This window comes from Triturus cristatus, chromosome 2_1 (genome assembly GCF_964204655.1).
Source record: "Triturus cristatus chromosome 2_1, aTriCri1.1, whole genome shotgun sequence".
Lineage (NCBI taxonomy): Eukaryota > Metazoa > Chordata > Amphibia > Caudata > Salamandridae > Triturus > Triturus cristatus.
The window spans coordinates 120,060,334-120,077,590 of NC_140581.1; the positions used below are offsets into that span (position 1 = coordinate 120,060,334).

The 17,257-nt window shown below is 43.6% G+C and overlaps 1 protein-coding gene across 5 annotated transcripts in view; it reads left to right on the forward strand.

Annotated features, from left to right (window-relative positions):
* Positions 1-17,257, forward strand: part of LOC146863859 (uncharacterized) — a 617,506-nt gene that overhangs the window by 353,383 nt on the left and 246,866 nt on the right. For 4 of the 5 annotated variants that reach the window (XM_085628521.1, XM_085628559.1, XM_085628530.1 and 1 more), the window contains one exon: positions 16,163-16,252. The exons of the other annotated variant lie outside the window; for it this stretch is intronic. In XM_085628521.1, coding sequence (XP_085484647.1) covers positions 16,163-16,252 — 90 coding nt within the window. The remainder of the gene's footprint in view (positions 1-16,162; positions 16,253-17,257) is intronic. 5 annotated transcript variants of the gene reach the window in all.

Genomic DNA, 17,257 nt, shown 5'->3' on the forward strand with positions numbered 1-17,257 from the left:
CTTAAACAATCGAATTGTCTGACTTGCTAGACCTTAGTTTCAGTTTATAGTTCTCTTTTTCTGTTTTTTCAACCAAGGGAAGTTTTGAGTCAGTCGGTGAGGGAATGCAGGGCTGGACGTTTAAATCCGATGGTAGTCCATGAAATTTCTTGATATGACTCGAGTGTAACCACCCCTTGCGACCCTCAATCTTCACGGCTGTCCTTGTGGTGAGAAGAACGAGCTTGGGTGACTGCCAACGAGGCTCCAGCGGGCTCCTCCTGTCGAAGTTTCTTACAAGCACTAGGTCTCCAGGAACCACGTCATGGGGCTTCACCTCAGTGTTATCGGGAAAAGCTGCAGCTACCTGTGAACGGCAAGATTGTAGTGCAGACATCAAGGAAGCAAGGTAATCTGTCAGCATATTACAATCAACATCAGTTATTTTACGAGGTATAGGCGTCCCCCACATATTTGGTGGCCTACCGAAGACCACCTCGTACGGGGATAGCCCTGTGCGAGAATGTGCTACCATTCTCATGTAAAATAGTGCAACCGGTAAGGCTACTATCCAGTCGACACCTTTCTCTCTACAGATTTTTGAAAGTCGTATTTTCAGGGTCTGATTATGACGTTCCACGAGACCTGCTGCCTCGGGATGTCGGACACAGTGGAATTTCCATTGATAGCCTAACAAGTGTGAAATATGTTTCATTAGCTCGGATGAGAACGGCTGGCCATTATCTGAGTACACGATACGAGGCAAACCATACCGTGGGAAGAATTCTCGAACTAACTGTTGGGCAGTAGTCGGGGCAGTGTAATCTGAGACGGGATACGCCTCTGTCCAACGGGAAAGAGCGCATACGACTACGAGGACATATTTGAATCCTCGACATCGTTCCATCTGGATATAATCCATCTGGAGGACTTCAAAAGGGTGATCGGGAGGTTGGAATACACCCTGCTCTACAGGTACTCCTTTACCTGGATTGAACTGACAACAAATCATACAGGTTCGGACTTTCTGTTTGGCTGCAGCTCGTAAGTGTTTGTTGAACCAAATGTGTTGAATACTGTCTAACATGGCTTTTTCTCCTAGATGTACTGGACTATGTATTGTGTTAATGATAACTTGAACCATTGAGTCGGGGAGAAACCATATAGATTTTCCCTTCGTCATCCATCCCTGATCTGTCTGGATCCCTCCTAATTCGGTCCATTTCTTTATTTCCTCTGGTGTGGCATGTGTCTGTATGTCAATTACATCAAGGGCGGGATCCTTAACTGTCATGCAGTGTGTCGGCGTCGGAACTATTGTCTTTGTCGTGTCAGTTATATGAGTCTGATTCTGAACAGTCTGTTTAGCTGTTCTGTCAGCTAGGTCGTTACCCTGAGAAATAATGTCAGTCACTTTCGTATGGGCTTTGCACTTCATGATAGATATTGAAGTAGGTAGATGTATTGCATCTAATAGAGCTTGAATGAGGGGACCGTGTTGAATGTTGGCACCGTGAGAAGTTAAATAACCTCTCTCTCGCCAAAGGACTCCGAAGTCGTGAACGACTCCGAATGCATAACGTGAATCTGTGTATATGTTGACTTTCTTATTTTTGGCTTGAATACAGGCTTGTGTCAGAGCGATAAGCTCTGCTGCTTGAGCTGATAATGTGTCGATACAATTTGTTTCAATGACTTCGGTGTCTGTCGTGACTGCATAGGCGGCCACTAACTTTCCTGTACTTGTTCTCATACATGAACCATCTACATAAAGTGTCAGGTCTGGATCTGGTAATGGGACATCTGTCAAGTCTTGTCTGGGTTTCGTCGTAATAGTAATGACTTCAATACAATCATGTGCCAGTGGGTCTGTTCCACTTAAAGGCAAAAGTGTGGCAGGATTTAATGTACTACAACGTCTGATTTCTATGTGGGGCTGAAACAATGTAAGTTCGTAACCAGTCAGTCGTGCTATAGTCAAGTGTTGTGTCTGTGTCCGGTTCAAGAGAACCACTACTGCGTGTGGTACTTGTACTGTCAATTGATGTCCTAATACTATGGAATCGCTTTGTCTGATCGCTAGAGCTGTTGCTGCAACTGATTTCAGACACGCAGGAAGAGCCTGAGCTACGGGGTCTAATGTGCTAGAAAAGTAAGCGCATGGTTTGTGTGATCCTGCTTGTTCCTGCGTGAGTACTGACAAAGCAGTACCTTCACGTTCTGTAACAAAGAGTGTAAAAGGCTTACTGTAACATGGTGTCGCTAAAACAGGTGCTTGGCATAAAGCTTTCTTTAAGTCTTCAAAAGCTTGTGTATGTTCTGGAGTCCAAGGGAGGACAGTCGATGTCGCTGCCTCCTGTGTTGTCAACTGAATGAGTGGTTTTGCTAAAAATGCATATTGGGGGATCCACTGCCTGCAATACGAAGTGAGGCCTATGAAGGCCCGTACCTCCTTTTGTGTCTTGGGTGGTGGCATGTTTACAATTAACTGGATGCGATCAGGTGTGAGCTGTCTCCCCCATTTGGACAGCAAGTGCCCTAGGTACACAACTTGCTGGGCACATAATTGCAGCTTTGAAGGGGACACCTTGTGCCCCTTGTCGGCTAAGAAATATAAAACCGTCAGTGATGCTTTTTCACATTCGGGTTCGCTTCGGGCGGTGATCAGCAGATCATCGACATACTGAAGCAGTGCAGTGTTAGCAGGCATGTGGATACTGTCAAGTTGTCTTTTCAGTGCTTGGCTGTAGATGCTAGGACTTTCTGTAAATCCTTGAGGTGCGCGTGCGAATTTAAAACTTCGTCCATTTAAACTGAATCCGAACAAATATTGGCTTTCCGGATCGATTGGGACGCTGAAGAAGGCGTTCTTGAGGTCAATTACAGTAAAGAACGTTGCTTCTGAATCAATAGCTGTCAGTAATGAAGAAATATCCGGGACCACGGGATATTGTGGTACAATGCATTTATTTAATTCGCGTAGATCAATAACTAATCGATATACTGGGGTTGCTTTTGGGTCGGTTCGTTTAAGAATCGGAATAATCGGAGAATTACATACATTGGAGTCGGTTTCTACAACCACTCCTTGTGAGATGAGCTCGTCAATGATTTGCAGTAAAGCCACTACAGCATCTGGAGGTAATTTGTATTGTCGCATTCGTGGTAATACCACTCCTGCTTTGAGTGTGACTCGATATGGTGTAATGTACATACAACCTACATCAGTGGGGCCTTGTGCCCATAAATGTGCAGGTAGATTCTGTAACCGGTGATCCATGTCTCTAGACACGTAGTGACCTTTAAAGTCACGCAAAAATAGTCGTACTCCGTCCGGAGAACAACATATTATAGCTCCTAGAGCTTTCAATGTTTTTATACCTAACAAGTTTTCTGGACATGATTTCGTAAGCAATAGATCTGTAGTCCGTGTTAATGGACCAACTGTAATTGCAAGTGGTTGTGATACTTCGTTAATAGTGGGCTTTCCTGAAAAACCAAGGGAAATATTCTGTGAGCCTGAGAGGTGTGCCCCTGGGACTTCGTCGTGACTTATAGTTGTTCTGCTTGCCCCTGTGTCGAGTAAAAACTTTCTGTTTTTCCCTAATACTTGACTCTGTACATAAGGACCCTCTTGATCTACAGGGACCTCAATAAGGGGTAAGCCAACTTCCCTCTCTAGGCTATTTCATGTGTAGCGCTGATACTCTGGATAGTCATTTTGTGCATACTGGTACATCTGTTGTGTCGTGTTCTGTGTTGCAGCAATAGGCTGTGGCTGTTGTTGTGGTACGGTCTGTTGTGCGGCTTGCATAGGCTGTACATTCTGAGGTGCTTGTTGTTGGATCTGATCCTGTCTAGGCAGACGTGGTCTCTCCTTAGTTTTACCCGTAGCGATATTATGTTTCAGAACTGCACAATCGTTTACATGATGACCTGGCTGTTTACAATAGTTGCATGTCCCTTTAACGGGAACTGCTGAATTACTGGCCGTACCCTTTTTATGACCGTCAGCTGGAACTGACTGAGCGACAAGCATTTTCATTTTCGTGTCTTTCATACGCCTTGTTTCGTGTTCTTGTTCTTCTCTAATTCTATTCTGGTGATACTGTAACATTTGTAACATTTGTGAAGGGGTGTTAGCTTGCCAAGTGCTCTCAACTTTCAATACTCTGTTTTTAACCTGCGGCAGGGAATTCTCGACTAGTTTTGTTACAAAAAGGTGTGGATATGACTCACTATTTGCTTTCAGGCCGCTATTAATACCAAAACATTTTTCAAATCGGGAATAAAAATCACTAGTGTCTTCATCGGGTTTCTGTTTACAGGCTGAGATTGCTCCCCAATCTTCCCTTTTCGTAGTTAACGAACGTGGCAATACTTGTACCAATAGCCCTGGCAATGCTTTTGTTTTGGCCCCAAGCCCTACGCCTGCAGTTCGGTTATTTTCTTCAGTTTCTAATGCGGTCCAGTCAATCTTTTGGTCTCCCACCTCCCATTCTTTTTCCTTGAGTTTCTCATAAATACCGGCAGGCAGTAATACTTTCAATATTTTCATAATGTCAGGATAGGTATAATCACCCATGAGTAACATGTCTTTTAATTCACGGTGAAAACCTGCTGGATCTTTGTCATGGCTAGGCACTAATTTTTTCATTTCCAATAGTTCTATTTTAGTTATGGGCGTGTACACAAACACGCGTCTAAACGTATTGTCATCATTTCTGACGGGGTGTACTTCGCGTAATGGGTTCTGTCTGTCTATGTGATACGTTTTTCTTTCCACGGTGGGAACTGAAACATGTTCTGGGCATACGAAGACAATGTACTGGTGTCGATATTCTAGAATTTCTTTAATTAAATCAGTACCTGAACCTCTCCATTTATTCGTGAGTAATTCTATCAGTATATCAGGTAGGGGACCAGGATCGGAGTGTTGGCTTCTATACAATATAAGGAGGTGTTGTATCATGTATATACTAGCTAAACGCTGTTCGTCTGGGGTAAGGTTCAGAAACGTGTGTACTAGCGCATCATCACTATATTTTTCAGAACTGTCAGCCCATTGTACTGCTGACCTGGCTAATTCTTGTTCATCCATAGAATCGAGCATATGATACCCCCTTCGGTCTCGGAGTAATTTATCAGCAGCCTGGAATAGGTGTTCAGGGGACCTGGCATTTAACATAGGGGCTTGAAAATGTCTGCTACATTCTGGACGTATCGGACGTATTGGATCATTGAAGTGTCTGGTATTGTTACAGGATCTTCCCCTACCTACATAAGCTATCGTTTCTAATTGTCCCGTGGGCATTTCTGATTCTTCCTCCTCCTCTCCCTCTGATTCAGTTTTGTCTGCCTCTAATCTGTTTTCATGTATTCGTTCTATTTCTTTTCTGATCTTTCGGCACATAGCTACTATACACTTCTGTTTATCATGTTTCCCTTCTGATATATTCTGACCCCATCTGGTAAGCACTTGCATTTCATCCTGATCTACCTCAGGCCTATCTCTGTTTCTGATCAAGCAGTTTATGAGGAAGCTTAACAGTAGTTTCTGTATATCTACTTTCTGGTATTCCATGGCCTTGTCAATACTTTCAGGGCCTTGCCCTGATTGGACAAAGTGATATATATTGTCCAGATGAGCAACCATTCCTGGTAGTGTCATTAAATATGTGGACGCTCGTCGTATACGTAGTGATGACAGCAGCATTCTGTCATTTTTACCGGGCACTGGATCATATCTACAATCCACAAGATGTTCCTTAAACATACCGGATCTTACTGTTTGAGGTGTATGTTGATATGCTAAATCTCTAAAGGACAATTTATTTCCTTGCGGTGGCGTGGAAAAAATCGCTGTCGCACCTCCTGTTGCACCTTCTGAGGTGCTTGGCGCAAAAGGATTTGTTGAATGTAAGGTAGAGACGGTAGATGTAGGAAAAGTGGTAGAAACAGATGAAACTGTTGGAATGTGAGGAGGAGTTTGTTGTTGCGGAGTTGAGGGCAGCTGATTTTGGAGTTGAGTGTCGTTAACGGGTGGTGTGCGCGGCTGCACACCATTAGCATATTCGGGGGCTGCATCGTCTAAATAGGAAGAAAGGAAAATGTCTTTTGCGGTCTTGGGATGTACTTTAATCGGGAGTAACGGAGGTGGCAGATCTTCTGGTACCTCCAAAGTGGCCTTAGGCAAACCCTCGGCCAGAAGAGGATACATACCATTCATAAGAGTGTTTCGTTGTCTGTCTACTTGTTCTGTTTTTATTCGGGTGCCTTCGTCAATTAATATGTTTTCCCGGGCCTTTTCTGAATCTTCCCTACTTTTCTCTTCCTTTCTGAGCGCTTTCTCTGTGCGCCTATGCGATTCTTTACGCCATAATTCAATGGCATCTTTCTGTGACTGTCTGGCTTTCTTTTTCCATAACGCTTCTTCTATTCTCATGATGCAATCTGCATCCCATGTTCCAGCAGCGGGCCATCTCTGACTCTCTGCCAAATCCTTGGTGTAGTCCACCCATAGATCAAGATATAATACGGCATCAAGGCCATGTTCATGGTACATAAAGTACCCTGGAGTGTCCCTAGGTGGGATAGGAACAGCTTCCTCGAGTATCCCTTTTCTAGTTTTTATCTGTCTTAATTTTGAAAATAACGGCATCTTGAACCTTGTTACTTAATTCTTATTCGGCTTTTGAACACGATAATTACAATAAACACAATAATGAAGATCGAACAATCACTCATACCACGACATTTAAAACATATCGAAACATTTTAGAACGAACAATAATAATTAGAATAAAACTAGTTAATTGCATAATACTAAATATACTGTATGTACTGCTAAACAGTACAGATACACTGCTAAAACAGTGCAGACCAGGTCTGTGTACCCAGACCCGTCTTGACCGGCACAAACTAATGTGCACGTCTAGATGCGTCCCCAGCAACGGTACTCACCGGGAAGCACGGAACGGAAGGCCTCGGAAGTCTGGACTGGACTAGACCAAACTGGACTGGACTCGACTCGTGACTTAGGTACTTCGGAAACTTCGGAATCTGGTGGGCCTCTGTATACCTCGGATCTTGCTCTCAGCTAGGCTCTGGTCGGGATTCTCCGCACTCCTCACCGCCTCGTCTGGGTGTTGATCGCAGCCTCAGTCGCCCCCGTTGGCCTGAGGGAGATACAGGAAATCCTGCGGGTACGCGTAATTGTCCGTCCGGCTGTGGCAGGAGACCGGGTCTGCAACGCACATCCGGCGCGTGGGGTGTGAGAGGTGTCCCTATTCGGGCGCCAATTATGTGGTAAATTTTAATTACCTAGACTTAATTTATGCGGTAAAATACAATATGAATAACTCAGTAAAAATAAGAGGCAGAATCCGTGGTATTCGAGGGTATAATAGGGTATTTATTCCTTACAAAGGAATGGTGGTTCGAACCAGGCAATCGAGTTCCGTCACCACGAAGGTTCAGGAAGGGATCAGCAATAGATTATTGACAAGTAATAGTATATATAAGAAATGCATTACATTAAGACAGATGCAGGAGGCGTAACAACTGATAAGAATACACATACGTAATAGAGAGGTATTACAGTAGGCGTGCATAGAGGCGTATACTAAAAACGTCATTATGATGATGACACAAATGGGTGGATCCATAAGAGAATCCTGCAAAGTCAGCGAAAATACATGGCAGAGATGCGCGCGCAGCCGCATGACGTGTGATTGACGTGTAACTAAAGGGTGAAGGGAACTTGACATTTAGCCCTATATGTGGAGACAGAAGTCTGGGGTGTCAGGACAACCTAGTCCTAAATCATATCTAATATCTTGTGTTTAAGGAACTATTTTATCTGGAAGGAAAGGTCTTCTCGGACAGATCCTATTCTATACTGACTGCTAGTGCGTGTACAAGCGTCTAAGTGTCTACATGAGATACGAGGGGGCATGGGCGTACCATGGTAACGAGAGTCATGAATTACTTGTACAGAGATAGTAAGGCCGGGCCCTTTGCTCTGCAGCTAGAGGGATGTTTACCTAAGCTACTTAGACAGAAATGCATTTCTTGAGGAGCGGAACAGATAACTTGAAGGCCGAATTTAGTTTTGGCAGGCAACAGGCCGGGCTTAGGCACCGTTAGCCGCGCAGGAAGTAAGACAAAGTTCATGGATACAGATGCAGGTCCAGGCTGGAGCATTCAGAGGCAGAAGCAGGAAAAGGCTCGATGGCAGAATTCAGGGCCTACCTTGCCAGAGCTGGAAAACGTGAAAAGTATACCGTATAAAGACGGTGGCAAGGCATACTTAGGAACGGAATATCTGGCCCATTCATGGCAGATATGAAAGAGTACATATTAACGTTGGACACAATTGTATTTGCGTCTTCATAGCTTGAAGTGGAGGGAACATACATGTACTCGTAGCATGTACATGGAGCCGTTGGGGTCCAGATAGGGGACACAATTGACCATAAAAATTCATATTTCCTCAAACGAATGAACCATGACTTAAAGCAATCCCTGACAGCTAGGGTTTTAGGCACTGGCAGGAATTGGTTAGCCCATCTGTATAACATACAACGTGCACTTAATAATCTCCCTAGAAGGTCTCTGGGTGGGCGGACCCCATACGAGATGCTCTTTGGCATAAAAATGTTTGTCCCGGACCTTGATGGTCTAGACATGGCGGCGTCAGCCGCCCCCTTTGACGTAGATGATCACTGTGCTGTATTACAGAATCTACAAGAGACCAGAGACAGTCTTGCAAAGGAACACTTGCCCTCCACATCTGATGCTGCGCTTCAGATTCCGGTAGTCGGCTGGCTACCTCGAGTTGGTGACCTGGTCCGTGAGAGGGTGGAGAACAAGGAGTTCGGCCCCTCTTATCGTGCACCGGTTCCAGTGCTTGGCGTGCAGGGTACAAGAACAGTCATTTTACCTCCACTTCCTGGTTGCAAGGATAACAGGTACATCTCCAATGACAATGTCAAACTACAGCGAGTGGCCGATTCTTCTTAGTATGACTCCAGCGGTCTCTTGCCCTGCGATGCTGAGAAATTCTGTTTTGGCTCCGGCTTCTTCCACCATGCCTGATATTGCCATCAAGATGCATACAGTTACTAATCCTTTGTTGCCACCACCGGCTGGTGGTCCACCTGAAGATACTGAGTATGCTTATCCCACAGATGTATCATTGCCTGTTTTACAATCAACCGCAGTTAACCAGTCACGTTTCTCATTTGACACTAACTCTATGACTTCCACTGCTCCATCGAAAATTTCTATTTTTGCTGTTTGGTTTAAAAGACATTTTTTAATTCCCCCTTGGACTTACATTTGGCTGGTGCTCATATGTATTTTTTTGTTTATTTCTGTTGGATTCGTGGTGGTATTTTTTCATCTTGTAAATGGACACTATCTCAACGAAAGATCTACCATTAGATTAATTGATGGAACTTTGGCCCCCCACTCCTCATCACACATCATGAAGAGGGACCAGACTTTTGTGAATATTACTGTCTGGCCTGTGTTAGATGGGATTGTGTGGGATGCTGTTAAATTTCAAATTCATGGACCCACAGAGGTTATAAATGTTCCCAATGTTCTTCGTGTTTCTATGGGTGATGTTGTGAAACAAAACATCCGCTGTGATGATTGGGACGTTCAGGCCATAGAGGCATTGTTTTCTGATTTAAAATATTATGCTGCCTTTGATGCTGAAGATTTGTATTTAGATACTGCTAATTATGGGGAACTGTTTTGCTATCAATATTATGGCAATCATTTCCTACATAAAGCCAATACATTTCGAAATTTTGTAAAGTATCCGCAATGGGAACATTGTCCGACGCCAATACAAGGCAGCTCCAACACATTGGTGAACAAATTTGCATATTTTACTGATTTCAGTGTTTCAAAACCTGCCGCCTTTTATTTTAAAGTGGCAGCAGAGTCTGCCTCGAAGTTTAGGCTGACACACACTAAATTGTTGTATTCCAAATCCTTTATGGATGAATTGGCTGTCGGGGTTAAGATTTGTGGAAAGCTACTATTGATCTTAAATCTGTTTGGGGTTCTAAGACATGGCAGGTACGAGGGACAGAAGCTCTGCATCATGCCTGCCTCATCCCAAACCATATGTTATTTTTTAATTCTACTATTTTTCAAACCACCTGCTTTGGATTGGCTACTTCTAAAAAGCTGAATTCCCCCTCTATTCCTGATCTGGGTGCTTATCCTAATTGGGATAATCATACAGATCTGTCCCTTGATGCGTTGCAGTCATACATTACTAATACATCCTTCAATATTTCCAAATTAAATCCGGAAGGATGGTTAACTTGGCAGTCAAGCTCAGATTCCTGTCAACATCGTTTTCTGGGTGTGCAACCTGGGTATACGCAGGTTCGCGTAGACCCCCGCTTTGAATCTTCACATTCAGTTACTACCTACTCTGTAGGGAAGTTATGCCAATCCTGGCTGCAACATTCCACATTAGTATCTGTTAAGCATCATTTATCAAAATTACATGACAAAATCGATTTGAACGATTTTGTAAAGGGACCTATTGGTGGCAGGTCCAAAAGATGGGTGTATGCTGTTTATAACGAAGTTTGGAAATGATCGCAAATTGAAGCTGCTTCAAGATTGAGAGCCATTGATCAAGCCAATTTAGAAAAGTACTAGCTGTTATCGATAATAACATTAGCACCCTTTCTTCCAGAATTTACACATTAGATAATATTGTTTCATGTGTTCTTGATATTGTGCAGGATGATATGTCTGTTTTATATCATTGTCAAAATCAATTGCGTTCTATAATGCAGTTTGCATGGACTTTGCAAACATTGAAGGCTCGGAAAGTCCCCTGGGACTACATGAATACATCGTCTTTATTCCTTCCTTTTAATTTGACTGCGACACAACAATTCACATCCATGAAAGATGCAACATACTCATTACTGCATATTGAGAAGTTAGAACCTTTGCCTTTCTCTGTGGCCGAATTGAACTCCGCTGTGTGGCTTATCCATGGGTTAATCACATTACCATTTCCTTTGTTTAAGTTCAGTTCGTGCATGAAACATTATGCCCTAGGCCGATATGAACCGTTGGGTACGGCTTTCCTGCATGAAGTTTGGTCACTCCCATTTACATACAGGTGCATGAGAGAAGGTAAAGAAGTTTATTTGAAAGGTGAGGAATGCACTTTCACACCTGATCACTCAGAAGTCTGTAGGCACATCCAATTGCATGGCGCGTGCAACTTTCAAGCACCAAATTTAGCATGCGTCCTGATAGGGATTCCAGTGCTAGCTATTACACCATCTTTCATGTTGTTAGCTAATGGTAGTTATTTGCTTTTAAATAACGAGGCTTGCTGTGGGATGCTAGTGGGGATTCCCTACATTGTGACTGTATCACAGAGGGTAGTCTGCTGTAAAAATGTCCTTTTCCCACCAGCGCATGGGCGGCTGGATGTATCCATCTGGCCTTCCATTCCAACCTTGAAAGCAGAGGTCAACAAGATGAGCAGAATAAGGGCTCTATTGTCTCAAAAAGAAGTCGCTCTGACTTCTTCCCGTGAAATATTTGTCCTTCACGTAGCAAACACCCGCACCGAGGTGCATGCGCTTTTAAATACTGATCGTCCACTTCATTTCGGTGCCCTGATTCAAACTATATTTAATGCCTCGTCAACAACTGGCTTGGCGCATTTTTTCTAAATTGTGGGCTCCGGCCTCGTGACCTCCTTCCAAACTATTTTTGGTGTGATTCCGGCATTTTTTCATTCTATTTTTTCCAGCATCTTTGGCGGGCTCCCGTTGATTCTCGCCCTCACGGCTGGTGTGCTGTTGTTGGTCTGCTTACTGCGCAATGGCTGCACAATTTGAGTCACACGAGAGCCTGTGCCGGCTGTTCCATCTTCGTAACCGGATGCTTGAATATTATGGAACATTACTATTGGCCACCCTGAGCATAGCCTATGGATTGTCCTTCCGGTTTTCCTACTTTACTTGCGTGCAACCTGTTTTTCATTGACTAGATTGTTCTTTCTAATGGGCTCTGGATTTGTGCTTGTCGAACTCGGTGTCTCCTGCCCCGGATTATGATCGACTGAGGAGTCCCTTAGTGGCTCATGAGTTGGACTGTTCTGGTATCAGGATTATGGCCTGTGGAGCGGCACATGGAGTCCTAGGGAATTGGGACATCGGTACGGCAGCGTATGACTTCTTGGCAAGAAGTTATCTTGAAGAACACGCCAGTTGTCCTCTGATTGTGCTAGAGGCCCCAGTTGTCGAGGAACATGTATGTTCGTTTACCTTGTTAGACTGGATGGCGGAAACTTTTACAGAACATTCTAATGACTTCCTCTTGGAGGCTGTCGCTACTTACTGTGCTTACACGTTGATGGATTAACTTGGATGTCGTCCAACTTTGCTTGTACGACCCACACATTTTTTTTTTTTGATTCGACATTTGGGCTCGCTGAGCCTTTGCGTTTTTTTTCGAACTTTCACTCCCCTCTTTATGGATTTCCAATACATGCACTTGGTTCCACTCTGTCGAACTTGAACTCTGCGTTCCTTAATTGTATCCCTAATTGTTCGTGGTCCGATCAAGGGAGGGTGTAGTGGAGGCAGCGTTTTAGATGCACACATTGCTATGTTAGCATAAGCGTCTTAGATGTTAGAAACGCCATCTTGCCACTTTTACTGCTTTAGCACACGACACCGCAGATAGATGTTATTATTTGAAAACTGCTTGCTTGCCTTTTCTTCACATGAGAACTGTCTGTTGCTCACATCCCTAGACGTGCACTGCGACCTTGGTCTGAACATTGTGTTCAGAAACAGTCTGAGCCAACAAACAATGTATGCTTTTGAGTTCAGGTTGATTGGCCCACGCTCTAGCCATAACACGCACACAGCTGCAAATATCTGAAAGTCGAGAACCTTTAATATTGCAGTTTGCATGCATTAGACACACATTCTGGAGAAGAACTTTTCCAGGCGCAGAGCAAAGCTGATCCTGTGATGTGATTCACCTAAGCTGATCTTTACGGTATGGGGTTCCCCATTCAAACCTGGAGACCTTCTATTAGTCTAATAATACTAGTTTACTAGCGAAGGAAGGGTGGTTGTATTCCACTATCATTTGTAATATGATTTCTCCCTTCATTTTCTATGGTATTGTAACAATGCTGATGGTTTTAATTTTAATCATTTGTCTGCTTATGTTAGCCAAAGTACTGCATCTTAGGACACGCAGTTTATAAAATAAACATTTTAAACTTTACTGTGTCTCTGAATACTCTTGTTGTGGACTGATATGATAATAATAACGAACAGGTATTTCTGATTCCCACCATTCCTGAGAGTTCTCTAAAGTCGCATGTTCTGGGTTGTCTAATCATTGGTAGCTTCTATATGGTATGAAGAGCGAATGAGACACTGATGCTGGTCGGATAGGGGCTCTGGGTACTGAGGTGAGTTTTTGGTACACCGCAATTCACTGAGGTCCTGGTTTCCTGCGCATAGTTCTGTGCATGAGCAGAATCCCTGCAACATGGCGCACCTAACGTTTGGTCTTCTGATTTGAGATGCCTTAGTAGTGCTTATATTAGTCCACGACGCCCTCACTCTTGTTTCCGGATAGCGGGAGTGACGGTTTTAACCTACCTATTGGTGCAATAGGTTCAATCAAGCTTGTCAATTAAAAAGGTTTTTATGTTTTTGAACCCTTGTGCTACTATAAATATACATTGTTGTTCTTCTCTGTGTCCTTTTGGCGGTTGATATTGCAGCGCATTGCCGAATACCTCTGCGGCGTCATTTGATGCAGTTTGGGGTGCCGGACGATGGGATGGCTGTTATTTTTGTGGTGAGTGCCGATGCATCATATCCCTATGGGTTGTTTTACTCTTGGGTGACTATGCCGGCAGTGAATGCGGATGATAATAGGTTTCACTCCTATACTCCCACGCGGATCCCAGCAAATTATACGCCATATAGAACGCAGGAGATTCCTATTTCAGTCTGGCAGCATCGCATTTGGTTTAATGGCGCCCTTCCCCATACAGTTACACCGGTTCAAATGGGCCCTTTGTCACTTCCAGGGGCCACTTGGCCGGTACTGGCCAGATATACACCTCATCCTCGTTATTTAACGGCTATGGTGGATGAGTTACGTGTCCTCAATACAGCCCTGATTACAGTATATAGGGCTTTAGTGCAATATGTTTCACGCAACGTGCAGGTGGGGGCACCTGTTGTTGCGGGACAACCAGCTGGCCCGGCCGGGATTGTCATTAGTTCCGTCATGGTTAATTCGGTAATGGGCAAATGCCCCCAAAATAAGGACGATTTACCTTATTGACGTGCTGAGAAATTTGACCAGCTGGAGGCAGTATTTCCGCACTCTACTCCTGTGGAGAAACACAGAATCCTCACCATTGGTTTGCAGAAAGAGTTTTTGCAGCGGTCTACTCGAAGTGCTTCGGCACCCCATCTATGGTCGTGCTTCCCTCCGTCATCAAGCGTGTTCAAGATCAACACGGTCCGGAGGTGGCGGTTGAGTTGGGAATGCGGCTTGTCGGTGTGTTCGACGTAGTTGCCACTCTCATCCTTGGTAACCTCAAGGGAGATGCGGTACACTTTCAAGTGGCTAAGGGTTTAGCCCTCGTTGACGAACTCGATAAGCCCCGAGAGTTGCCTAAAAATATTGCGGAGGCTTATAGAACTATTGGCCGCAGTAGTTTAGGGATTAAGCCTACTATTGTCATTCCAGACATACAACAGCAAACTAAGGTGAGTTCGTCTGTTAAAGACGATCGTCCAACTTTTCCTAAACAAATTTTTCCCTCACTGAGATTTAACATAGGGGAATACAACTGTTGCCTATTGTTAACATATATTCAAATACAAATTTACTATACTTTCTAGTTTCAAAGTACAATAAGGCAATATTGTTTAGTTATTCCAGTTTTTATTTTAATGTAAAATTTGATGTAAATGTACATCAGTTGTCTTCCCTTTCAGGAAAAGGGAGTCTGAAAAGTTGTCATATCCTTTGCAATCTGGTAATATTGCTCATAAGTCTTACTGTACCAGGGCACTCTGATTATTTTATTTTCACATTGTAGCACTTGCTGGAGACAGCTTTAGCAGTCTCGCAGCGCTTATATACAATCAGACGGGTAAAAGGTCAGCTCTCCTCAGCACTTGCCAATTGTAAGCTTCATTCACATATTATCGACCCAAATTACATCCGTCAGTTGTTGTAACTATAATTGATGACATACAACATATTGCCTGTGCATGGGCTTTTGCCATTTCATTGGTACAGTATGTGTATTACTGCACTGTGGATTTGAATTGGCAAGGGAAATGTGTTATAATTGCTCACTGGCTGTGGTTTTCTGGAGAATGCAAAAGTCCCCAGTACACTGTTAGGCTCCTAAACTGGGCGACTGGGCCTCTTTTTCAATATATGGATGCCTGGAGTAGATGGAAGACTAGTGGAAGTGGAGTTAATTTTATCTGTTACAGTGGCATGGGTTTGAGAGGACTCCTGACTTCCACCCGCAACCGCTTCACAGGTGACCTCTCTGACAGTGCGTCACCCAGCATCTAAGTTATGTCAAAAGGCGTGCGTCCTTAAATCACATGGGTGATGGGAACCTATAACCCAGCTTCAGGCACAAGCCTGATGTGTAGCTATTTAAGGGTTGCTGGGCTGAGCTGTAAAAACATATCCATTCCGCTTGAGTTTTGCGCTGTGTGCCCAACAACTACCACATCCTCCTTTTGAATACAGGGGCTTTTGTGGTGTTCATCCTGGTTGACCACTGCAATGGCCGAAATGCTCATTGCAATTTGTGACTGTCCCATGATGTGAATGAGGGACTGTGCGTGCAGGTTAGGCACACTTTTTTAATACAATATGGCTGATCTATGTAACTGTCCTTTCAACAACTTGGATTATCTAGATATGTATGCACTTTTTAAGGCTAGTGTTCTAACCATGACTAAAATGAAAAGTAAAACCCATATGCACAGTTTAAAGAAAGAAATTAATTGAGGACACCTTTGTCTGTTACGATAACAAAATGCCTGGTGATGATTTCCATGCCAAGATATTTTAGCATCTAACCAGGGTTTTGTATGTATTTTAGGGGAATTCCTCAGTATGACCCCATGGGTGAACACAAGAATCTTGGACCTCCTTTTCATGTGCCAAAGTGTATCCCCTTCACCACCGTCCGGTAAGCGCATCAGACTTAATGGAACTTAATAAATAACAGTACATGCTCTTCCTCATGGTCTGATTTAGAAGCAGTGGTGCCGAAGAATCATCCAATTCCTGTAGGAAATTTTGATTTCTGACCCTTTTGGATAGGTTTGCACTATAGAAATACCATATGTATACATACCTACAAATCAGTGGGTTATCCTTGCTCCACTATATGGATAAGGACATCATTTAGCCAGTGGACTCTCTTCTAGATGTAGCATTCCGTCCACAAATTAAAGAATTTCCACTATATAGTCTAATTATAAATCAGGCCCCCAGTGCTGAACTATGAAAAGAATAGCCTTCAGAGATGAAATCCACTAGCTAAAAAGGGAGTATTCATTAATAAAAACTTACAAGCAACTTTTTTGGTGATACAATGATTTTGGGGTGAGAATGTATTTACAAAGAAGAAAAGAGAGGGTCTTAGATGGTGTACTGGTGGGACTGGTGAGGTGGAATTGATGGAGTCACATTTATTACACTAAAACTGTAATGATACTTTCTTCATGCTTAACCTCCAGGGGGCATATTTCTAAAGTAGTTGCATTGCACTTGCACCACGCAATGGGGTGCATGCGCGATGCAACTACTAAGTGTGATTTATCAAGCCCTGAGTGGCTTGATAAATCTGGAGTAATGTAGTGCAGTGCAAATCGTGTTTCATTGCTCTGCCCCAAAGAGGCGTTCCATGGGTGGTGCGTGGGTGTTCCAATACAACACCCATGGATTTTAGTGCATACCCAGATTTACTATCGAAGTAGCAAGAAACCTAGGTGTTTTCATTGACCCAAATCTATCCCTTAAACCCCAGATCTCGGCGGTGGTCAGACATGCATGCTGGATTCTGAGGATGCTGAGGAAGTTTCCTAAATTTCTGTCATGAGAAGCCAAGAAAACAGTGGTTCGGGCACTGATCCTTTCTCGACATGACTATGTCAACATACTGTACGTTGGTATCCCAGATTACCTCTTG